General features: G+C 38.5%; 1 protein-coding gene across 2 annotated transcripts in view; it reads left to right on the top strand.

The window, feature by feature from the left end:
- The window catches only part of EPHA6 (EPH receptor A6), a gene marked incomplete at both ends in the record, with an annotated part of 498,668 nt that overhangs the window by 317,097 nt on the left and 155,942 nt on the right, over nucleotides 1-25,629 (top strand). For both annotated transcript variants that reach the window (XM_079541645.1, XM_079541644.1), the window contains one exon: nucleotides 23,718-23,842. In XM_079541645.1, coding sequence (XP_079397771.1) covers nucleotides 23,718-23,842 — 125 coding nt within the window. The remainder of the gene's footprint in view (nucleotides 1-23,717; nucleotides 23,843-25,629) is intronic.

Genomic DNA, 25,629 nt, shown 5'->3' with positions numbered 1-25,629 from the left:
TCATGCCAAGGTGCAATTTGTTGATTGAAGGGTGCTAGCTGAAAGAGCTGGAAGAGGATGGCAGGATTTGCTTAGCATGCCACAGGAACACATGCACAACAGTTTGGGACTGGAATGTGTGCTTGAGCCAACTTGATGCTAAAGAGGCCACCTGGTTGGTGTTGTGAAGAACAAACTGCCCATCCCCACTGCCCCATCCTTGGCAATTTAAAATCCTTTACAGCATAGTGTGAATGAGAGTTTTGTCAGAATAATGATATCAAAGAAAGAATATTTGGGACAAATTTTCTTTTCAAACGGGTTCTGATAAAGCCAGAGCCTTTTGTTTATGCACATTTGTAATATGGCACACATGAAAAAAAAAGCTTAAATCCTCTCAAAGCAAAAGTGGACAACACCCTCTTTGAGGATCTATGAGAAATGGTGCTTTGCGCCACAGAACTACCTGAAGAAATTTCTCTGGTACTGCTAGGCATAAATGCAGACACTTTGTAGGCTGAGGCGGTGTTCTTCCCTGAGGCTCTTCCCAGCTGACTGTCAGCTCTCACCACATTACCAAGATGTGATTTGCCCACAGTAGAGGAAGAAGAAACCATGTCCTCTTCATCCCATTTCACACTCCCTGTTCTTGCTACAGCCATGCTTTGGATACTGAAAAATTCACCTACCTGCAGCCTTGCAAGGTCTAGGTTTTGATAGCAAAGTAGAATAGGTAAGACATTCCAACAGTGAAGCAATTAACAGCATTTAGAAAGTTGTACTGCTATTAAAAATGGGAAGCAAAATGAAAGGAGGAAAACAGATCATAAATAGTGCAGCAGTTACTACAAAATGTGGAGTTTTAGACCATCAGCTTTGGATAAGGAAAACATTCTGATTTTGGAGCCAGCCCTACAATATTTAGGCAAAAGATTGCTTTTTTAAAATTTCTTTTCTGGAACTATCAGTAAGCAGATATGAAAGACATGGATGTTGGTGATTATTGAGTTGTTCTTCGTATTTTTTAGGTATTAAGTTTAGGGGCAGTTTCAGCATTCAGTAGAGACAAATAAAAGAGCAGTGTGAGTTTCCTCCACTGAAGTCTTTGTTAAAATTCATCTTCATTTTGGCTGCAGTTTATTGCTCAGAATCTGTCTTAGAGATTATTTAAATGCATAGTAGCTGATTTTGATTGCATTAGGGCCAAAATCTGCATAGTAACAATGGAGCAGTTTTATTTTGTATCGTATTTTGGATATGGTAAACAAATGTAACTGAGTAAAATATTTCTGCTGATCGCAGTGTACTGTGAAGAACTGATTAACTGTGTTTAAAGGCCTTTTAAATATCTGGCCTTTTCTCTACATTTTAATGTGGTTTTATGTCTTTGAAATTACTGTTTTGCAGGAGTTTTTGTTTGTTTGTTTGTTTTTACTTTCATATTTGGTCAAAGCATAAAATTAATTTCTAAGTATCTAAATTATTTTCTCAATTTTGAAAGAAAAACATGAATATTTCAGGTACTGTATTAGGATGCATTTTACATCTTTCAGAAAAATGTCTGTGAGGACTGAATTGTCCACATCAGTAACAGCATTCTTGGAATCTCAGTATAACTTAATAAGATGCTCTAGAAATTTAAAGATTATATGATTATTTTTTTCTGTAGGTAGCTTCAATGAAAACTTGCAATGAAAATGTAGTCACTGTAAACATGCAGAGTCTCCTGTCATTGTTCTAAATTAGTGCCAGTGACCTGGACTGCAATGAAGCTGGGCAGCTGTAACTCCATCTGGATACTGTGAGAGCTTAGTACACTTGGAAATCCAGGCTGCGTGATCAAATGCATGCATTTTAAAATTGTTATTAATTTACATTTAATCTGTTGCAATGCACTGTTCCTTCAGTTATAAGGCTCTATGCCTGCTCTGTAAACTTCTGGACTGAAACCAATCTATCTGAAAGTTGGCTTCACTATAATCTGCAGAAAGTTCTATGCCATGGTGATTCTATGCCATGGTCAGAGTAATGATTCAGAAACTGAGTTAGTAAAAAATAATCCCAACAGTAACTAGTACTATTTACGCGTTATTTGGGATACAAATTGTCTCAGATCATTTCAAGCAATTTCAATAATGTTGTGTAGTCCAAATGTTGGGATATCTTACTAGGAGTGAGAGGGAAATGCAACTTATGCCCTCTCTCAGGAATTCATCTATTAATTTCTTTAATTCCTTATCTCTTGGATCCAAACCTTTGAGAAAGGGATTCTGCCCTCCTTGCCATGCTTTCTAACTAGATCATAAATAATGTATCACAATTGAGGAGTTCAGAGTACTCACATTGGCTGCTAGCATTATCTCCAGTATTTATTTTGTCCATACTTTAATATCAGTGTTTCCAAATGCATTAAATCTGAAACTCAGGCCTTGTAACCGTTTAATCTTTATGATCTCATTGACAAAGAGTTCAAATGCACAATACCAGTTTTTCCTACTGTCATCTCTTAAAAGCTTTCTTTTAGCCTGTCATAAATAGCATAATATTAGATTTATTCTGTCTCAGGAATAAGATTCTTAGTCATTGTCTGATTTTGAAAATTCCTCTCTCATCAAATTTCTCATCTGCAATGCGTGTGATGAAGCCAACGTGTGGAGTTCTAGAAATAATTTGAATTCAGAAGGCTAGCAGTAATCAGTTATCCCTGTTCATTGTGGTCTGTGAGTTCTGTAGGATTTTGGTACATTATTTTGATCAGAGGGTTTTTTCTCTCTTTTTCTCTCTCTTTTTCTTTCTTTCTTTCTTTCTTTCTTTCTTTCTTTCTTTCTTTCTTTCTTTCTTTCTTTCTCTCTCTTTTTCTTTCTTTCTTTCTTTCTTTCTTTCTTTCTTTCTTTCTTTCTTTCTTTCTTTCTTTCTTTCTTTCTTTCTTTCTTTCTTTCTTTCTTTCTTTCTTTCTTTCTTTCTTTCTTTCTTTCTTTCTTTCTTTCTTTCTTTCTTTCTCTTTCTCTTTCTCTTTCTCTTTTTCTCTTTCTCTTTTCCTTCCTTCCTTCCTTCCTTCCTTCCTTCCTTCCTTCCTTCCTTCCTTCCTTCCTTCCTTCCTTCCTTCCTTCCTTCCTTCCTTCCTTCCTTCCTTCCTTCTTTTAAATTCTTTAGAAATTGTATTCTGCTTGCACCTTACACATACTGATAAAAAAAAAAAACAACCTTGTGTGCTTTGGGTGAACATACATGTTCACTGACACTGAAATCTCTGCCTTTAAGAAGTATATCTTACAAGAGCAAAACAGAAGATGCAGCTATATATTTACTTCTGCGAATCAACCAAGATGGTTAAAGATTTTCCATTAAAACTATAATTACTGTTAATTTATTTCTATACAATATCAGTTTCTCTTGGAAAGCCTTTGTTTTCCATTTGAGAATCAGAAGTTGAAAAGCTAAATTTTAGCTATCCTCAGTGTTGCAATTTTTTTCATATCTCCATCTTATTTTGTCTCCATGAGTCAGTACCTCACATCATAATTGCATACTTTCCAGGATTAGCTGCTTCCTTTGAAAATGGAAGAAGAAATTATTAGTGTGTGTAGGGACTAGAAAATCTGACATTTAGAATAGAACAGAATCATAAGCCACAGGAATTAACACTCGTATGAAAGACTAAAGGCATTCCCAAAATAAATGTTTAAGGTTATGGGCTGTTATATGACTGTTTTGCGTAATGTTTTTAACCAAAAATTGCAATGGATAATTGCAATTGAAATAACAGAAAACAAACTTTATTTACTACTGAGATTTTCAGTGGATGGGAAAACACTATTTTCTTGAGGGATTTTATGAGAAAGTAATTGAGATGTATTCTGGGTATATACAGAAGAGGAATCGTATCATTAAAGAAGAACAGTAATGTTCTCTCTAAAGAGCTGTATAGTTTTAATATTGTCAAAACCTGTTTTTCACCTCATGTTCTTATTTTATGGTATCATCATGGTTGCTTCACACCTGCTAAATTATGCGTACAGACAAGTGCACAGTGGACTTCACCTTCAGACCTTGCATGGTCTCTGTCTAACAAGTTCCCAGTAAATTGGTAAAACCTGACTGAAGCTGTCTCTGTATTCATATTGTTATTTTTGACATAGGAAAAGAGAACTCAATTTATATTTTTAAAAATAATAATAATGATAATATGTCTTTCTTCCTTTTCCATTGCAGGACAGTAGTGTAATCTTGTATTAAAAGTGCCGAAAGTACTTTAGTTAGTTTGTCTGCATCATAAGAATCATCTCTCCATCCTAAAAACGGTTGGCAATAAATTCATGTGTGGATGTGAAGACAGAAAACGTAGTGCACTGTGAAATGACCAAGAAGCTGTCTTTATGCATTGTTATGTAAACATGCCAGGCAGACTGAAAGCAATCAACGTAGAACCTTGCTTTCTAGACAGTTGAGGCAAAAAGTCAGTTCCTATGTAGGTGATCCATTAGATGAGTGTGAGTACAGCCCACAAATGGCTGTCACTGCCTGTGACTCACCAGTGAGCATTTTGGCTGACAGCCTGGCATGCCACCTCGGTCTCAGCCTGCAGATGCTTACCTACCTGCAGCAAAAGTGACTGTAGGTGGCCTTCCATGCAGAAGGAGGACAGAACTTAAGTTCATATCTCTTATTCAGTTGCAAGATGCTTCCAACACTTCGCTGCCAGAACACAGATAGGGATGCTTCATTCTCTACGTATTTTCTGTTTGACTAGTAGTAAAAATATGCTTATTATGTTTCGACCTGTGGAAGGGGAATAAATTGTCCTTATTTTATGTAGTGCAGGACATAAGCAGTGAACATTCTAGGGTTTATGATTCCCATCCAGACTAAATGTGCTGTGCAAACTTTATTAAGTAATAAATCTTTTCACATGAGTTTTTAAACTCGGTCGCATCTTTATTCAATGAAATGCTTCCTGTTTGACAGTGATGATACCTACAACAATGCTGCATTCCTTATCCAAATAAGTCATGTACAGCCTGTGCTTTAAACAAAGTAATATCTCAGCCTCTGTAAGATTTATTAAAGATAATAATAAAAATCAATCCAGTGGTATATCAATTTCAGCATGTACTTCGGATTTGTGTAATTATATATGTAATTATATTCCATACCTCACTCGGGAGGCTCCATGCACGGTTTATAATAAACTGGCTCACTCCTTATGCAAGCATAGTCCACACTAAATGAATCTAGTATGACTGAGACACACTAGCGTTGCCACAGATTGTGCTTTGCACTTTACTACAGACTACTCTACTCTACATACTCTACAGTATGAAATATGCAAGCAGTTTCTCCATGCATATGCAGTAGATTCAGTGAAAAAAATGATAGACCTGTCACCACCATCACTCTGGACACGCATCCCTTGAAAAAACGAAAACAGAATAAGATTCTTCATCAAGCTATCAATTAGAAAAACAAGCTATGCAGCAACCCGATAATTCACATTCATTCATTTTCCATTCCTGTTGGTTATACACAAGAGCATCTGTCCTCAATCACACTATTGATCCATCTGGCCTCATATTCTGTCTCTGAGAATAGCCAAAAACTGGAGATTAGAGATGTGTAAAGGAAAGAAAAGGTTTACAAGAGCCATCCCCTGACTATGCACCAAATCTCTGGAAAGTTGTACCTTTGGGACTTTCTTGCCCAGTAGCAATTTAATACTTTATTATTAAACACATGTTAAAAGGGAACCCATAACAGTTATTGTTTAGGAATTCTACAGCTTATTTTCACATTTGATTGGAAGTCACTTCCTTTCAACTTCATTTGATGGTGTTTTATGTGCTGAAAGAAGCAGTGAACAATCACTCCTTACATTCTTCACATCATTCATGATTTAACCTTCTGTTGTTTCCTCCTTTTCAGATTTGAAAGCCCTGTTTTTTTTCTGGAGTCACTTGTGTGTAATTCCTTCCACATCTTTGATGTAATACCTATTGTAGCTATTTTCTGAACCCTAACCTGGTCCGTTATATCATTGTTGAGATGAGGTGACAAAAAACACACAGTATTCAACATACATTTGAAATACTAACCTCCACTGTGGCAGTGTAAAGTTCTGTTTTGTTCTCTTGTCTTTTCTTTGTAATCCCTAGCATTCCATTTCATCTTTTTTTACCACAGATGAGGACAGAGCTGGCATTTTCATAGATCTATATCTTGCAACTTTAAAATCTTGCTTCTGTATGGGAATGTTCAGTTCAGAGCTTATTTTTTCTTATTAAATTAGGGTTTCTTTTGCCTTGTGCATTAGTGTTTCAAATTTCATATGCCATTTTACTGTCCAATACTGTCATTCTCATGAAGTCCTTTCATAGTTCTTCGCATTCTTTCTATCTCAATACTCCGATTAGTTTAGCAGATTTTTTCATTATTTATGAACATCTTGAACTTCACAGTGTAAGCCAGACGTATTGCTCTAGGCAGCTGGCAGACCTTTCCCACTGTAAACAAAAAGACCATTTATTCTTACCCAGTGTTTTCTATCATTATCTATCCATACAAAGACCTATCTTCTTTTCAGAGACTCTGGAGCATGAGAGTCCTTGAGTGTGTCCGGAGAAGGGCCACAAAGCTGGTGAAAGGTCTGGAACACAAGTCTTGTGAGGAGCACCTGGGGGAGCTGGCGTTTTTCAGTCTGGAGAAGAGAAGGCTCAGGGGAGACCTAATTACTCTCTACAACTGCCTGAAATGAGGTTGTGATGAGGGGTTGACCAGTTCCCCTGCCTAACAGAGGATAAAAGGGAATATCCTCAAGTTGAGCCAAGGGAAGTCAAGGTTGGATATTAGAAAGAATTTCTTCTCAGAAAGAGTGGTAAGGCATTGGATTAGGCTGCCCAGGGAGAAATGATATATGTAGTACTTAGGGACATAATCTAGTGGGCAGTATTGATAATAGGTGGACAGTTGAACTAGATGATCTTAGAGGTCTTTTCCAACCTTAATGACTTTATGATGCTATGATTAAATACATCTTTCTAAACTACATGATTATTGACTCTTTCAGAGAACTCCAGTAGTTTATGAAGCATGCCTTCCCCTTATAGAAAACATTATTTACTCAAGCCTGGTAGATCCCGGATATCTGGGAACACTAACCCAAGCACCAAGCAACTCAATGGCAGTGCTTGTGTACCTGCAGGGAGAATAGAACATTAGAGCCAAGGCAAAGAGTGATGATTAGAGCTAGGGTCAAAGGTACTCCAAGCAGGGAGATCCCCAATGCTGGGTCACCCCGAGGGCTGGGCAGTTATAGCACTGAGGTTAACTACAGCTAAACTCCTGCATGTTTGCTATACTGCCCATCAGCAGAGGCAGGATTGTGTGAATCTGAGAGACTGGAGCCCTGGAGGTGCACCCTGCTCTCCTGTAGGTCTGGAAGTCAGCTAGGAGATCAGGGAGCCAGAAACAGTCCCACTGTGCCCAGCATGACAGAACAAGTGTTGAGAGCTTGCTGACAGCATATATACAAGACCTCTTCAAGCATTTGAATTGATTATGTGGAATATGAATGTTTCAGACACTGAGAACAGTGCATCTGCAGCACTTGAACTAGAATTATGAAAGCTGAATGTTTCAATTATGTATTTATCATAACAATTATACTTACAAGTGATTATTCTGAATACTACATACAAATCATTCTCGAAGATATAAAAATTAAATTATTTCTTCAAGCTGTGTAAGCTTTGAACTGTTGTCTTCCTTGCCATAAGATTATCTACTTGAAATTACTTGAGGTAGCCAATAAATGTGTCATATTAGTTATTCTGTATTAGTTTTGGATTCAGGATTGTCTGCTTAGAAAAATGTTGGGTAATGGTGACTATTGTTATCTTGGAATCTGTAGTACTATGCTCATTTTTCCTCCTGTTTTAAAAGAAAGCAAACAGCATCTTTGAAATTGGTATGTATATAACAGAACATTCTTGAATAGCTGATGGCAAGATTTGATACAGAAGATCACATTATGAAATGTTTAATGCATCTTTTTTAAAGATATTACATGGACATGTCAAACTGACCATAGTAGGACTGCTGTGATTTTATCTTAAAAAAAATAAAGCAGTAAGGTAGTTTTGTGAAGGTGGATTAAAGATAAGAAGTTTGTACTGACTGAGGACAGATAATTCAGTATTTTAGAAGTCATTCCATATTTGCATACTTTTATGAGCAAAATTCATTAGCTTTTATGTCAGTACAATTCTTTGAGTGTGGATATGCTTTTGAAGAAGACATAGCTTAAAGATAAAATGCATGCATGAATACAGAGATAGATAGTACCTTTTAAACATACAGTTACACACATCATGGATAAATTCCTTCCAATGTCCTTTTGTGCTCACTGAGCTCAAGGAAGGAATTAGGGCCATATAATCACAGAATGGCCCAGGTTGGAAGGGACCTCAGGGATCATCAAGCTCCAACATCTCTGCCGCAGGGCAGGGTCACCAACCTCCACAATTAATACTAGACCAGGCTGCTTAGGGTCCCATCCAACCTGGTCTTGAACACCTCCAGGGACAGGGCACAGGGCATCCACAACCTCTCTGGGCAGCCTGTTCCAGCACCTCATCACTCTCTCTGTAAAGAACCTCCCCCTGACATCCAACCTAAATCTTCCTTCCCTTCCCTCCCTTAAAACCATTTCCCCTTGTCCTGCCTGTTATCTACCCTTGTAAAGAGTTGATTCCCCTCCTGTTTTCAGGCTCCCTTTAGATACTGAAAAGCTGCAATGAGGTCACCCTGCAGCCTTCTCTTCTCCAGGCTGAACAAGCCCATCTCCCTCAGCCTGTCTTCATAGTGGAGGTGCTGCAGCCATCTGATCACCTTTGTGGCCCTCCTCTGGTCCCTCTGTCACAGCTCTCTGTCTCTCTTGCATGTCTTTCTTATATCTTTGCTGACCGTGCAGCATATAACATGCTTCCAGTTGAATAGGTGCATTAGAGTATGTTTGAGAAAGCACACAGCAATTAGCAGATCCTAGATAGGAGAAGAGTAACATCTGCCTCATTTATTCTGATCTCTGCAGGAAAAACCAGGAGGCACCTTGTGTTTCAGCTCTGTCCTCCAAGTTCAGACACAGAGAAGAGATACAGGGTCATTGATAACACAGACTGAGGTCATAATACTTCTAAGATGGACCATTTTACAATCTTCACAAGGAACTCAGCTATTAACTTTCTCCAGTAGACTTTTGCAGATTATTTATTTGCTTGAATACTTGAGAAGTTAATGGTGCAGGATTTTTTGGTTATTGTTGGAGGAAAGAAAAATTGTCTGCCTCTAGACAAGCTGCAATAAAAGACAAAATATCATATAGCTGATGGAGGTATGTTTGTAAGCCTCAATTGCTCAGTGGGGCGCCAAAGAAGGTTTGGGGTGCTCATTAATTTTAGATATCTATGTTGAGTGCTCTTCATCTCCATCCGGAGGCCTTATTTCTCTGCAATGTTTATACCTCCTTAAAGTGCGCCTAACTTTAGGACTCCTTTTTTATGCCAAAAGTAACTTAAAGTTACTTCAGTTATTTTAAGTGATCTGAATCCTTGGCGTAAGTATGATGGGAACTGACTAGCAAGGACTGATAATGAAACACCAGCAAACTCGAAGTTGTTGTGAGTAGAGGAGTTCATTCTAAGGGCACCCAACTCCTCTCTTCTTAGCCAGAGCGAATGGTTTAGCCAGCCAACAGACTTTCTTAATTTTACTCTTCAGCTGTTCCTCTTCATGCATTCAGCCGAAGTGGAAAGGCATTTCAGGGGAAGATCAGCTTGCATTACATGAGCAGTTACAAACCCAGTCACAATCTATATCACCACCTATGGTGTGAGATGCTAAATCAACACCACTAATAGACTCTGATCGTGATCATTAGTGAAGCACAGAAAATTCTGATTAAAGGCAGAGTTAGCATGATGTCTTGGAAAATTAATACCATTGATGTAAGTTCCTGAAAATGATAACAAGTATATCTTGGGGTAAACAGCTGCAATAAATAAATGTTCCATTTGTTATTAATTCATTTCCATGGGTATATTGTCACAAAAGGTTTCTGTGCTAGCAGAATAATACCCTGTATGATACATTTGTTATTTTTAAACTTTTTTTAAGAACACATTTTACTAACCACTATTTTTTAAACAGTAAACTTAAAGAACTATTGCAAAGGCAGGACAGAGGAGGCTGGAGTGGTGACAATATGTGTGAGGGAGGGGCTTGGCTGTTCAGAGCTAGCAGTTGGTGTTGGCAGGGTTTAATACCCTCTATGTGAGGACAAATGGTGATACAAATAAAGCAGTGTAATGCTGGGAGTCCTACTATAAACTGAATGTGAGTCAGCAGCACGTTCTGGCAGCCCAAAGGGCCAACCATACCTGGGGGTGCATCAGGCCCAGCACTGTCACTGGGAGGGCTTGTCCCATTCTGCTCTGTGCTATGCGATCTCACCTCCTGCACTGGGTGTGGATTTGGTTGCCACGATGTAAGAAGGCCAAAAAACTACTAGAGAGTGTCCAGAGGAGGTCTACAACAACAGTGAAGGATCTGGAGGGTAAGGCGAATGAGGAGAGGCTCCCTAATAAATTACAAAACTAAATGTTACATTGGTTGAGGAGAATTTTTTAGAATACTTGGGGAAGATTTGAAATAGGAAGATTTACTTTAGGGAAGAGTAAAAGAGGCTGAACAATATTATTGTTCAGTTATTCCAACGCAACAATTTTGTGCAGTATCATTGTCTGATCCTAACAGTACTTAACTCCTGTTTGTACCTAAACTAGTTGTCAAACTGAAAGCTTTCTAAATTCTCAAGTTCTGTTTCTGTGCATGTTCTGAACATCCTCCGTTTTAAGGAGCATTAAGGAACTCGGGCACTTCAGTATATCTTACCTTCATGCCCTCTATTCTGAGGATCAAGCACTTAAAAGTTGGCCCCGAAGCACACAGCTGCACATCACTAATGTACCGTGTGGATATGAGCCATTAGTTCTTACAACTACTGCCTAAGCTGCAAAGTGGGATGTTTTCCCTCTGTCAAGACTGCGATGCAGGAAACAATTTATAGGATAGCATTATGTAACAAACTTTCCTTTCTGAGCTAAACAGAAGTTTCTCTAATCAGTTAATCTGGCCCATTATTTTGTCTCTGACAGTAGGCAATAAGGTACACTGGTGGAAAGAAAATAAAATGGTACTTCCCCTCATGTACTTTTCTAGCTTCTGTCAGTGTTCAGTGGCATGTTAGATAATAATTCTCTATTTCCTGTCTGAATGTCTCTCAACTTCCTAACTTTTGGGAGGACATAGGTTTTTATGGTACCCTCTAGAAAATGACCAGTGCAAACTGTCTGCATGTCAGTAGGTGACCAAGACATTGTTCTTAGGGAAGAAATTGAGAAGGGAAGGATTGTAGAGGTCAGCTTCCCTCCATGGATCTTCCTACTTTCCCTTTCTGTGGAAAACACCTCTGTAGAGCTGTTTTGGCAAAAAGATGGGATATGAAAAGTAGATTTGGAAAAAAATCCTTAAGGACACAGTTCAGCACAAAGAACTTTGAAGAACACCAAAGCTGATTAGCACAGGGGGGACAAAAATAATAGAAATACCAAAAGAGCATAATGGAAGAACCCTGATGATTCATAGTTTCTTGTTAAGAGGGCAGTCATCAGATAATTAATTTCTTGAAAATGAAAGGCTCATGAAAATTAGCGATGCACTGATCTGGAAGTACATGTATCTGGGTTTCTTTCTCACTTAGATCTCTATCAGTAGATTGTCTGTCAGTGTAGGAGCATGGATATATGCAGCAAGTATTAAAAACAGAAGCTAACTAGTAGATAATAGGTGAAGAAGCTTCTCTTTTGAAAAACTATTCTACAGTTTTCCAGGATTCCACAAACCTTTCTTTGAAAGATTTTTTACTGCCCATTGTCTGATCTCATTTCTAGGCTCCTCTGTTTTGTTGGTGTTTTAGTGAAAACTCTTAAGCTCGCAATGTATCTATAGATCTACCCAACTGAAAGAGCATTCTGTTTAGGATGTTGACATATCTAAAATAACTCTCGCATCACTCCAGAGATCAGCTTCAAGTAAAAGCCATGGCTGATTTTGTCCGAAGTTTCAGTGATGCTAGTAGTGATGCGTATATCAGACACCATGGATGAAACTGGGGGGATAGCTTTGCTCTACTGGCAGCCACCTTGAAGTTCAGCCTTTACAAAGGCAGTTCTAGTGTGCAGTCTGCGCCCTCCTCAGATGGTGTCTGAGAATGAGAGGTATGAGAAATGCCCTCAAACTGAGTTGCCTGCATCTCTCTAGCTACAGAGGGAAACGTGACAACTTGCTAGAGTAAAAGCACAGCTTTTAAATGATTTACATCAAGTAAAATGAATTCCACCCTACTTGACTGTAAACTGACCACCGGACAGCAGCAGAGTTTTTCAGTGATGCATTGATGTACATCAAGTACAAACCAGTAACATTCCAGCCTTCTGGATGTGCTTCTCATTGACAGTCTTCTGAGTCTGTATGCCAGGGCTTAAAAGGATGTGCTTTTCTGTGCATAGGTTTACATGCTAAACATTGAAGAGATACATGACTCTTTAAATAAAACTGCACTTAAAGGCAGAGTAAAAAATAGCCCTTATTATTGCATAATGATTTTTTTTTAAAGAGCAATTAACAGCATACCTTTGGAATCTTTTTAACACATATATGTAATGTAACTTTGTATCTTCAGTGGGAAAATTCATTTCTGAGGACATATTTATTTTACAACAGTGATATTTAAATGTTTCATTAAAATCAACATCTGTGCAAAAATTGATTGAAGATGTACATTCTAAGTCAGTATCAGATGTCTGCATGCATATATTACATGAGAGTATTAAAGTACAGCAGCTATGTCATTCTCTGCACATACCAACAAACAGCTTTTACAGAAGGTTCAGATAAGATGTTCAAATAAAATATTCATGATTTTCTTGCTAAAAGAAAGACGTCTTTCTGACCTATAAAGTAGTGTTAGACAGAAAATGACCTACAATCTCATATAGACTCATATTTTGATATAAACAAGAACTGGAAAGATTTTCTCGAATGTATATTTTAGACTGATCTGCTACATCCCAGGATGACTAGCAATTAATGGAGTGAAAAGATGGCAGATTTCCTAGTGCTTTTTAACTTGCTTATTTCATTTTCAAACTTCTGTGATCAATTTAGCAGCAGGAAGTTCTGCATGGCAGTTTGGTTCCAGTTGACCCCAAAGGGGTTGCTGCTGAATGAGACCTACTTAAAGTTCTGTTGCCATAATGACACCTTGCTGCAATAAGTGACACCTTCTTAACCTCAAGTTATATTTCCAATACATTTATACCAATTCCCAGGTCATTTTAGGAGGCTGAAAACAAGGTTCTTCAGACAAATGTGTCACCACAGGTTGTTGCCACATCACAGGGCAACTAGTGCTGGCATGCTATTTATAACTCACATAACACATTAGCTGCAACGCAACTTTTTTCATGCTGATTAACATAATTATAGTTGCAATCTGATTCTGCTGATAAACCAATTTCTCCCATCTCCTTCTCTTCTAGAACAGGTTTTCTAGAAAGGAAATGGTTCAAGTCACCTTGGTGTTGTTTCTGGGAGGAATCCTACATGTCGGACATGATTCCCCAGAAGCACGCACACCAATTTGAAGCAGTATACAACATTTAATGGCAACATCTGAGTCTGGAGGAACTGAGCAATCACCGGGGGGTACACTCTCCTGGACTTCCCTTTTCTGGATGAGGCTCTCATAGAAGCCTTTCTTGTTCTTTTTGGCATCCCTAGCCAAGTTCAATTCAAGCTTGGCCTTGGCTTTCCTAACCCCAACCCTATATTACCTAGCAGCTTCCTTATGCATTCTTCCCACTGTACATGAACCCTGTATCCTCTGCTCATGCATTTTCTTCTTGCTCTTCAATTTGACCAGCAGGTCCCAGTTCAGCCACACCAGTCTCTTGCCTTTCTTTCCTGACTTGCTACACCTGGGGATGAAGAGCTCTTGCACCCTGAAGAAAGACTCCTTAAAGATCTGCCAGGTCTGCTCCTCACCCTTGCCCATGAGAACAGTTTCCCAGGGTGTTCTGTTGACTAACTCCCTGAAGAGCTGAAAGTTAGCTTTCCTAAAGTTCAGCTTCCTAATTTTACTCTTCAGTTGTTCCTCTGGAGTGTGAATTCAGCCATAGCATGGTCACTACAGCCCAAGCAGCCTCCAGTCCTGATGTCACCAATCAATTCATTTACATTGGTGAGTCACATATCCAGTATTGCCATCAATATCCTGGTGGGGCCATCAATTACTTGACTAAGGATGTTATCCTCAATGCCTCCTAGATTGTCTACCACTCGCTGTGCTACTTTTCCAGCAGTGTCCAGGTGGTTGAAGTCCTGCAGCAGGACAAGCACTTGCAATCGCAGTGCCTCCTTAGCTGGAGATAGAAAGCTCTGACTAATCTGTGGTCTGTAGTAGACACCAGTCACAAAGCTCCCTTTGCTGCTTTGGTCTCTAACTGTCACCCATAGGCTTTCAACTTGTTCATGACTGTTCTTTAGGGACAGCTCTTCACATTCTATTCTTTTCCTGGTGTAGATTGCAGTGCCACCAGCTCTTCTTCCGTGCCTGTCCTTTCTGAACAGTTTGTAGCTGTTGATAGCCACACTCCAGTCATGGGAATCATCCCACCAGGTTTCAGTGACTACAACTATATTACAGTTTTCAAGCAGCACAGTAGCTTCCACCTCCTACTGTTTGTTTCCCAAGCTGCATGCATTTAGTGAAGAGGCACTTCAGCTGGGCAGCTGGCCTTGTCATTAAAGGATAACTCCTCTGTTCCTTCTAGGTATTATCCTTGAATTTCCCCATTGCCTTCTCCTGTTGCTCCAGCAGTCACTGCCTCATTGTCATAGAGTTTTGTACGTGCTGCAGTCTTGCCAGCACTTCTCAAGGCAGTGCATCCTTCAAGATCCACGCCAGCACCCTGTGTCTCTAATGTAGGTATGCCTTCCCCACACCTCATAATGGGAAGGCTCACTGTCCCCCCCATTCCCTTTCACACCTAGTTTAAAGCCCTCCCAACAAGTCCCACTAGCTTTTCCCCAAGGACCCTTCTGCCCCTTTGAGAACAAACCTAGTACCACATAAGCTAATTGGCTATCAAAAAAAACAAAGTTCTGGTGATGTAACCAGCCACAAAGCCGGGTATTTAAAGATATGATCCTTTGGTTTGTTTCTGTGTCCTTACCCAATTCAGGAGGCAGAGAAGGAAAGATGGTTTGCACATTCAGTTCCTTTAGCCATCGTCCCAAGGACCTGAAATTCATTTTGATAGCCTTGTAGCTATCATGTAGCTTCTTCATCTCTCCCTGTATGGAAAAGCAGTAAGGGGTTGCGGTCTGTTGGCCATGCCAAGTTAGGTAGTTTCACAGTGACATCTCTCATCCGTGCACCAGGGAAATAGTGGACTTCTGTAAGAAGAGGGTCTTCTTGGTGTATTGACATTCAGTTCCCTGTAGGGAGGAATCACCTACAACCAGTATCCATCTCCTCTTCCTTAATGAAGTAGCCTTGGTATCATATCTAGACTGAGTGGGTTGTTACAATGCTCAGACAAGTCTTCCACATCCAGGGCCTCATACCTGTTGTACAAAGGCACCTTAGGGGGTGGAGCAGGCAAGGATGGATTTTGTTTGTGGCTTTGGGCACAAACTTGCCTCCATCTGCTCTTTTTCTTTGTGTTCTTGGTTCCAGCCTTGCGATTTTTTTTACACAACCTGATGTGATACAGGCTGCCTTGGGTTTGTGTTTTTTTCTTTGAAATAACCTGTTAGTGCATGGGTGAATTGTTGTTTCCCTGCCTTTTCTTTTTGTCCCCAGTGACGCGCTCTCATCTATGTATTTCATCCTGTAGCCTGGCCACAAGGCAGAGCAGGTCACCTACCTGCTCACACAGCTGTTCTGACAGCTGCCCCAGGAAGCCAGTGAGAGCCTCATGAACTCTACACAGCCAGAGGCCCGGACAGCTTCATGATTGCCTCCAAATTCAGTCAGGATTGCAGTATCCTTCCTGACAGGGGCAGACCCCCTAGCTCTCCTTCGGGTAGATACCATGATTAAGTCTCAGTCCTTCGAGGATGATAATCATACACTGCAGTGTGATGACCCTGAACTCAGTGGCTGATAATCGCCTAATGAACTTATCTGTCTTATCTTAGCAAACTGCCACGCTGCACCCTTCTGAGGTGCCCCGCTCCTGGTTGTCCCGGCTCCCCAGTGACAGGTTATATACACACAGGGGATTTGGCTGCTGTCACCCCCTGGCTCCTCCCCACCATATCAGCACTACCCACACGTCAGGGCTGCTTCTACAATTCCCAGTGTTTTTTCCCCACATTGCTTTCCACGTGAAGTCTTTGCTAAAACAGCCGAAATGGTGCTTTCCATGGATGTGACGCGTGGCCCTTTTCAGTTTTACAAACTTGTTTGGTTTGTCTGTAATTCCTGAACATCTTCAACAAGCCGTTCTGAAATGAATTTATTCCACTTGCTTCAGAAATAACGGAGCGTGTATAAAGCAGCTCCTTAAAGCATACATTTATGGAAAAGATTTGTGTGATTATTGTAACTATTGTAATTTACAAAAACATTATTCAAGTAGTTCACATTGTTCACTGTATTGGTTATCATGCAGCATATCTCACAATACTTTCAACTTTGAGGGCGAGAACAAAACACCCACGCAGCCGGCAGGTGATAAGACTGTATTTTATAGGATTTATTTTGAGTATCTTTTAATATAATCCATTTTGAAGAAACGGGGACTGAATAAATCCTGTTAAAAGTAAAGATCTAGCAATGCTTCTGTCTCAGGCTTGTGAAATAATGGCAGCACATTCTACAAGTGAAAGAAAATCTGTAGCACTGCAAAATTACATGGGTGAATAATCATTGTCTTCATCCATAAGTCCGACAAAAGATGGGTAAGAAATTAAGCAGCAAGGAAGAAAGAACTGCATTATAGAATGTAGTAGATAAAAATGGTGTTGGATCTTCATTTAGCCTGAAGGAGATTTTGAGGTTGCATCTATCATGACCTTTAGCCCAGAACACTGTAGCAGAATCTGTTTTTTACTAATGGGATTAAGTTCACTTGATTTCTATCCACCATTTCTGAGGAAGCAAAGAAAATCTGCAAGGGGAAAGAATTTAAAATGGAGGGGAAGAGTGTAATTATAGCTTGCTGGAGGCATATTTTTCAATAAATGGAGTGCTTCAAAGGAAGTGTACTAGTATGCTGTCTTTCGAGCGCAAGCCTTTAGGGAACTAGTGAAAGAGTATAAAGTAAAAACATTATTTTACACCCGAAGTTGTTAATTTTCTAGCTCTAATGCATTGTCAGGAGAAGTGCATATTCAACTTTGAACTCCAAGGTTAGCACCAGTGATAATATACCTTTCAAGCATTATGACTGTAAATTAGCCCTGAAATGATTAGGAAGATAAGAGATTCTGTTATGTGAAGAATCAAGTATCTTATCTAGTTCCTATATTAATTGGAAGCAGCCTTACATGATAAGAAAAATAATTCCTACTGAATTGAGCATAAACCCAAAGATGTTTCAGCTATGGACAGACAAATCTTTGTTAGAAGTTTCATTTTTTACTGCAAGTTTAATTTATGTTCATATTTCCAGGATCTTTCCTGTGTGAACTTATGCTTATTTTATACATTTTTAAGTTTATATATAGCCCCTCATATACACATTTCTATCATGGAATTGCTTACATACCGGAAATAATGGGAGGTAATAACATTTACATTGTAAGTTATGATAGCTCAGTCACAAATATTGAAGAAAATCTCCAGAGCATGGCCAGAAAGGAATACAAACGTAAAATCTCCTGAATGCCTGTCACAGTCTTCACTCATAAAATAGTGTTTCTTCCCATGTCCAACAAAGACAGAAAGATTAACAAGCAACACAGAAGAAAGAAAGAAAGAAAAGTATATTTGCTGGGAGCTAATAAACATATTGCAGGAACAGAGGCTGGTGGAGATGATAGGCAGCACGACTGCATCCTTGTCTGTTGACCGAGAATACTTTTCATGCGTGACATTACTAATGAAGGCTGAAGAGTTTTGACCTCTTAGCTTCTCTGGTAAATCCTTCCTTCGTAAACAGCCCAAATGCCAATAATACTGAAGACATTATCATTGATCAGGAAATGTTATTTCATTTCTTTCAGTTCTGTTACTGGAGTAAAATGTCACCTCTAAGAAAACATCTTGTTATTGCTTATTGCCTACTTTACAGACTTTCAAGAATTAGAAGTAAAATCAATATTTCTTTACTATGGTACCCTGAAATGACAGTTTTTCAAGTCTGGAAAAATGCTTCTAATTGTGGGTCGTGAATAAAAACTCAGACTTCATTTATTGCTGTGTATAATATAAAATCATACTCAGTATCAAATAGTATAGAAATTCTAATACAGTTACAGAATCTAGGCTGGGAGAACACTGTATAAAAAATACTGTACCCTGGTACATCTCTGTAATTAACAGTTATAAATGCTGTACACGTATGATTTGATTAAAAAATGACACCTTTAAAAAGTATAGCTATATAAAGTATAGTTATATAAAGTATAGCTATATAGCTATAGTATTTATAATGAGAAACACAAATCTAGAACACACTTTGCTTTAAAATCTAGTATCAGTAGTTCACAAAAGAACATTCTACTATTACAGTTAAGCAAGAGGAGAAACCACTGAAAAGTTAATGTACTTATTCCACACTCTGTTTCATTAATTTCCTAAAATTTCTGTAGAATGTTATTGGATAATTAGATAACCATAGCTCTTGTTGTTTCAAAAAAAGTTTCCTATGTAAATTAATTTATACAATTTACATATGACATAAGCTTGAAAATGTGTCTTTCAGTAAACCCATCTTCTTTTGTACTCTGACCAACATAGACATGAAACCAAAGTGAACTTGGATTGCTCCTTGCAGCATTGATATTTCTTCCACTCGCAACAGTCCTTGTCTTAATGAAAGAACAAGAGGAAAGCAGGCTTCTTGCAAGGTGTTGAAGCGTGTTTCCTCTTCTAACTATATCATAGGAAATAAAAAGTGCTCGATTAATGAATTCAATTAGAAGCAATCTCCTGAGTGGGCCTTAGTGTTTTCCCTCAGTTACATTTGGGAAGTGGCCGAGGTAGGAGAGAAAGAAGAGGAAGGGAGCAGGCTGGATTCCCTCCTTTGCTGGAAAAGCCTTACTCCAAAAATATTGATAAAGGCCTATATTTTGCTGAGTATGGTCCTTCTTATGTCTTGAAGCTGGCAGAGCTCTTGAGAAAAATAGCATATAAGTATTGCAATTCAGATTATTACTGGTAATGGTGATGGTATAGAAATGTGTGTCTAAGTTAAAGCACATCATTTCCACTGGCAGTATTTTATACATGGAGGTCCTTAGTCTTCTAATGAGGATGGTGTCCAGATGACTGCTGGCACTTCATAGACTTTGGCCAAAACAGATGGGAGAGAAGGAAAGGGGGCAATAATCATGTAGCTTATCTTGTTTGTTGGTTGATAGTTTTCTTTAACAAGAGACTTCGCAGATTTCTAGTAGGGCCTGTTCTGGCATCCACTAAAACGACAGTGAGCTGACATGGTTTCTCTTCAAAGAAAATAAGGTTTGAAATGTAATAGTAGAGGGGTAGATTGGACAAAACAGACATCGGGTGAGCGTTTGTCATCAGCTGCTGCTGGGTTTGAAGATTCTGCATACTCAGCAGGCAACAAACTAAAGTTGTTTTGTCTGGAAAACTTGTGAAAAATGTTGGAAATGCTTTGCCCATTTTTAACAAAATGAAACAAGAAATTGGAAAATTACAAAATAGGCTAAGGGGAAAAAGCTTCAGAAGTCCTGTAGATCACCTCTTTTGAAATCAGGGACTACAGATAATGGAAGTCAATCTAGGAAGAAGAGAAAGTTTCTATACAAATGACACTGGATTTCAACCATCATTTACAATTTTCTGCTTTCTATACAATGTATGAGTAAACAAAGAGATTCAGTAAAAAAAAGAAACCAAAGACATTTAGAATAAAATATTCTCGCTCTGAATTGAGGAATGAACATTCATTATTCAATTCAAATTTGAAAAGACAAGGAAAGTTATCAGACTAAATTAATAGGAGCTGACAGCACTGTAGATGACTCATTGCAATTCAAAAATTTTATAAGAGCATAGAGGAAAACAGAGAGAGCAGATGGTGCAAAGAATTCTTAGTACAAAACTGAGATCAACACTGAGATCAAGAGCCAGAAACCATCCTTCAGCCTAGTACCAGTGTCAAGAAAATGCTGCCATTAAAATGATTAAAAGTCATGCTGGGATTCAAGCTTTTTTTTTTTTTTTCCTCAAATGTTTTCAGTGGATAACCAAATTAGAGCTCTCCTGCAGTTACTGGATTTGAAGAAACTAATTAAAAGAACTTCCCATTGATTCATCATAGGAACATTTCAGCAGTCTTAATATACGAGCAAATAGGATTTACCCGTCTTACAAATTTCCAGTTTAAGAGAGCTCTAACAATGAATTGGTAACATTCTTGTGGTCTAAATCATTTCTGTTCTACTGAGCTAATCTTATAAGGAGCTGAAATTTTTCCAGTGAAAATATTGTTTTTAAAATGATAGTAACTGAAAAAATAGAAACTTGACTAGCTGCAACTTTTTATTACTTATTCTTAGGTGGTTACCTCTTTGTACAATAAATTTCTGACTGAAATCTGTTTCCTTTTTTAAGTAATTATTTCATCATAAAGGTAAATTCTGTATGACAATTAGTAGCATCCTTCTGAATGGATAAGAAATGGTTAATGGCTTTTGGTTTTGTTTTATTGTATTGTGTATGGTGTGTAGGTTTTTTCGTTGCTGCTGTTGCTGTTTTTTATTTAAAAAAGTCACAAATACACAGTATCCAGAGCCTTACACACACACACCTTCACATTTTGATTTATAGGATGCAGTGCTGGCACTGTGGTGCTGGTGTGATGTGAGCATGGGACCTTTCAAGCGCAGGTCAACCACAGCTGTTTTACAGGAGACTGAAGTAAATATCTTCCATTATTTTACTCCTGAGCTGTTTCCCAGGGAGAAGATGTTGGCTACTTGCTCAAATGGAAGAGTTACTGCAGTGAACTCAGACAGAATATGTACTTAAATTGTTGTAGAAATTTGGGAATGAGAGCCCAAAGAAAAATGCACCACATGTTAGGTCATAATTTGAAGAAGTATAATATCAGTAATCTATATTTTAAAAAGCCTAGAAGGATCAAGTGTTTTCTGCAGGCATACTCAATCATTTTGCAAGGATTTGGCTATTGGACTGATGAATGCACACTGCAGAGAGGTGAAGCCATGGAGTGCTAGTGAGGGTGGCCCAGCTGAAGTCTCTGAGGCACGAACAGGCAGACGAGGTGGATCAGAAAAACCTGCAGAGCTCCCTTAGCCTCTGCCTTGATGCCAGTGAATGACTCAAAACTGCAAATAATAAACAAGTATATATGAGCAATTGTCTTCATAGGCCCTTGATTAGTGTTTCACAAATACAAATCCGTTTTTGCTGTCTCGTGTTTTCCTTTCAACAGCCCTGTCTTTGTTCCCTACTTGGAGTACTGGATTTTACCCCAGAGTGATATTACCAGAACTCAGTTTCGTCCTCAATTTTCAAGAATAAAAATTTCATTTTAACTGAGGGAGTAGTTATACGTACCCAGGAGTAACATTTTGGCCCAGAACTTCTGAATGTGTTTTATTCATTTATTTGTCTATTTTGCTCTGTTTAGTTATATGATGCTGTTTGAGGTCTTCCTGAAAAATAGACTGATTCTTTATTCAGCAAGAGAGGATTCTTTTTTTTCTCTCTTTCCCTTGCATCAGACCTATGGTTAAAATGGTGTAGGGTTTCCTGTGTAAGCTCTGTTTTATCCATATCACTTTTGGTAGTTTTTTCTTCTTTTGGTTATTTTCTGTTGGCCTGTTAGCTTTTTATCCCATCATAGAGACTGGTCTGTTGTGCCACAGAATAGTTATCCACAGGGAGGACTGTAAGTGGGCAGGGGTTTATTTTCTGTCTTGCTGACACAGAGAAACGGAGATTGTTATACGTGTGTCTGTGTGCAGAGCTTCCCTTCTTTCAAAGGAAAACAGGCTGTTCTGTTTTCTTTAGTGTTTGTTTCTAGCTTGTATTTATTGATTTCATTTCTTAAACTTTCTGAAATGTTTACAGGGAAGTAAACAAAGGTGAGAAATTTTGTGACTAGAAGCAGATTCCTATTTCACTTTACTAAGGAGACTCCTTTAATCAAAAGATAAAAACTGAAGTAATAAAAGTATGTTATTTCAAGAGGCAGCTCATTAGAAGCTTAGAAGAGGTTAAGTATGATTCACAATAGAGAGGAATGGGGGAAGGTGTGCAATATGGTGGTATATGTTATTGCAGCGACAAATAGGGAAAGGTAAATCACTGGAAGAACCTTTATGTATATATATGATACAGTCTCAGGAAGCTGGTGGGACTCTGATGTGCTGTTCAGTAACTTATTCGTTCAGCTTTCTCTGTTGTCTTCAAGACTGTTGAAAGATGTGACTTTTGTTGTTACATTTGGGAAAGATTCATGTCAATACTTGTAAAGCAGCTTTAGTATCTAGAAAGTATTAGACTTCTTTTGCCTTACTTGACCGGTTTAATAAAATAAGCAAATAGAGTTTCTTGTGTTTGAATTTTTGCCTCATTTGACATTGTTACACAGAATGTCCTTCTATGTCCTTCTTCTTTTCCAAAAGGACGGCAAATCCAACTCCCAAAATCAGTTAAACCCACAGTGAGATAGCTTTGCTCTTGGGTTCATCCACCCATGTTGGGCCCCTTCTGAAAGCTGCTGGAAGCAGTTCCTGCTCAGTGCACAGTTGCAGCCCTGTGGTGTCAATTACTGCAGGTAGGTTGGGGCACCTCTGCTTTCGTGGCTTGCCCTAACCCTGCCACTGCCCTCGCCTCCCCTAACAGCCAGCTGTTGAATACACACAGCTACTGCCCTGATGGACTGGAATTCTTTTGCTTCTGCCAGCCCAGGTATCAGGAACAGAGTATGTTATGCCTGTTTCAGGTTGTGTCACATTATTTTACCCCAAGGAGTAAACCAAATGTTTGTTCTACTCTAGCATAACTATAACACTTAACATAGGGTATCCTGAATTTAGAATTTAATCTCTGAAACACAGAGTGCTCTGGACATGATGTTCTCAGAGCAAGCGGCACATCCTGGTCATGCACAGATAGTGGTGGTGACTGACTCAGGCACTTCTTTCTGTTTTTTTTTTTTTTTTTGTATATAGACATTTCTCAGAAGCTGGTCTGCACTTTAATAAAGGAGTTACTGGTGTGTACTTGAAACATTAATTCCAGGTTATATGGTTTCCCTGAGAATTGCCATCTGTCATGCTTTTCTGCCTGGAGGTCACTCAAAGTTACCTCGGGTTGGTATCCTAAGACAGTAGGTTGAAAGGATAAAGAGTGTACTTTGTCTTTAACCCGTAGTTATCCTTTTCCCTTTCAGCACCCTCCTTGATAGGTATGGTAAGGAAGGACTGGGCTTCCCAAAACAGCATTGCCCTCTCCTGGCAAGAGCCGGACTTTCCCCATGGAGCCATTCTGGACTACGAGATCAAGTACTATGAGAAAGTAGGTCTCACTTACAGCATCACCCAAACTCAGATCCTAAAGAATAATATGTTTCATATTTTTAATATTTAAAAAAATACTTTTAAACTTTTCACTTGATCCCACGTACAGTGCTTTATAAGTAGACATTTTGTTTTGCATTGAGTTTTTGTTGTTGTACTTCTGACTTGTTAATGACTGTCTTGTTCCATGTCAGAACCAAGTAGAGCAAGCAGGCAGTGGATACACTTGTCTCCTAGTAGCAACAGTTATGAACACAACAGATCGGTTACTCAAACATATTTTGATACAAAAAGGTTTATATTGGAATGACACTGAAACAATATGATGAAGGTGAACATCAAAATTTGATTTAATTTTGTGGTATTATTTTGCACTAATCTGTGCTTAAATGACAGAGTCCATTCAGCCTTATTTAGAGGCTACAAGAGATAGAAACTGCAATGCATTTTTATCAGATTTCTGGTATTTTGTCAAAATTATATGGTTTCACATCAAACTGGACAATCACATGCATTACAAGAAAAGATACAATGTCTTATGAGAGCATAATCTGAAGCCTGCCTCTCCCAAAGCAGAAAACACATTTCATCATTTCCAGCTGGCTACAGGACCTTGCACAAGTGTAAAATTTAATGTTAATCAGTGGCTTTACTCCTGGAGATACAGGAAGGAAAATCATGGTGTCTGTTTCTTAAGCAGTAATAAGCTGTCCTTCTTGCTGTTTCTCTCCTTCTTGCTGTTTCTCTGTCCCCATCTGAAAGTCACAATGGACCTAACGGATAAGTGAGAAGATCACAAAGAACAGCAATAAAAGCCAAGACATGAAAAACAGATTTAATGATTTTAAGCTCTGTGGATATCAGAATTTCCTTCCTTGGCAGCCCTTCTCTATTGAGATTATGCAGCTTTAATGATGCAGAAAAAAAGAGTAAACTTAAAAAAAATTCAAACAATTTAAATAGTTTAGCTAGAGAGAGGAAACAGATGATTGCTTAGAATATTTGGTAGCCAAACCAAGATAAACTTATTTGCATGCACTAGTGGAGCTCTTTCAAGTTTCAGATCCATTACCATAGTAAACTACACTATGACTTGCACTGACCACTTTTTGTTTATCAATATTAAAATAACAATCAGGTGAATTAAAATAGACTAATGTATACACTTTACACCTTAGTAAAGTTACACCTACACCTAGTAAAGTTTACACCTACACTTCAGTCTGTTTACACTTTAGTCTGTTTCTACAGTAAAAGTACTATTTTCTGTTCTTTTATGAAGTCTACAGAATACTTTTTTTTTTAACTATTAACTTCTCTGCGCTCCTAGGTGTGGGGAGATAAATGCACTGCTGGCATTTTCCAATACTCTTGTATAGGTATTATTTTCTCCGTAAGTCACTAACTGGCCTGCATGCACAGCTCTTGAATACCCCTTTTATTAGTAAGTTAAAACAGATGTGCTTTCTTCTGTCAAAGCTATGTAATAGGTAGAATGAGAGACATACAATCCAGCTCCCACAGTAAGCAGGTCACTTATTTGAGCAGAGGAGTAGCTATGTGACAGATTTGCATCACCAGATTCTAGAGCAGAGAGGTGAATAATCTAGTCCTGCAAAATATTCTGCCTATTTGCAGTATCAAATTACAAAATGTGATTTTATACAACTTTGATCCACGTTGTTTATATTTAAATATTGCTGACAAAGCGTAGATTACAACAATACCACTGTGTAAGTATAATGGCCAAATGTGAATAAGATTTGTATATTGAAAAACAAAGAA

The sequence above is a fragment of the Tetrao urogallus genome (genome assembly GCF_951394365.1).
Source record: "Tetrao urogallus genome assembly, chromosome: 1".
Taxonomy (NCBI): domain Eukaryota; kingdom Metazoa; phylum Chordata; class Aves; order Galliformes; family Phasianidae; genus Tetrao; species Tetrao urogallus.
Note: the sequence above shows the minus strand (reverse complement) of the source record. Positions and strands in the feature narration are given on the sequence as shown.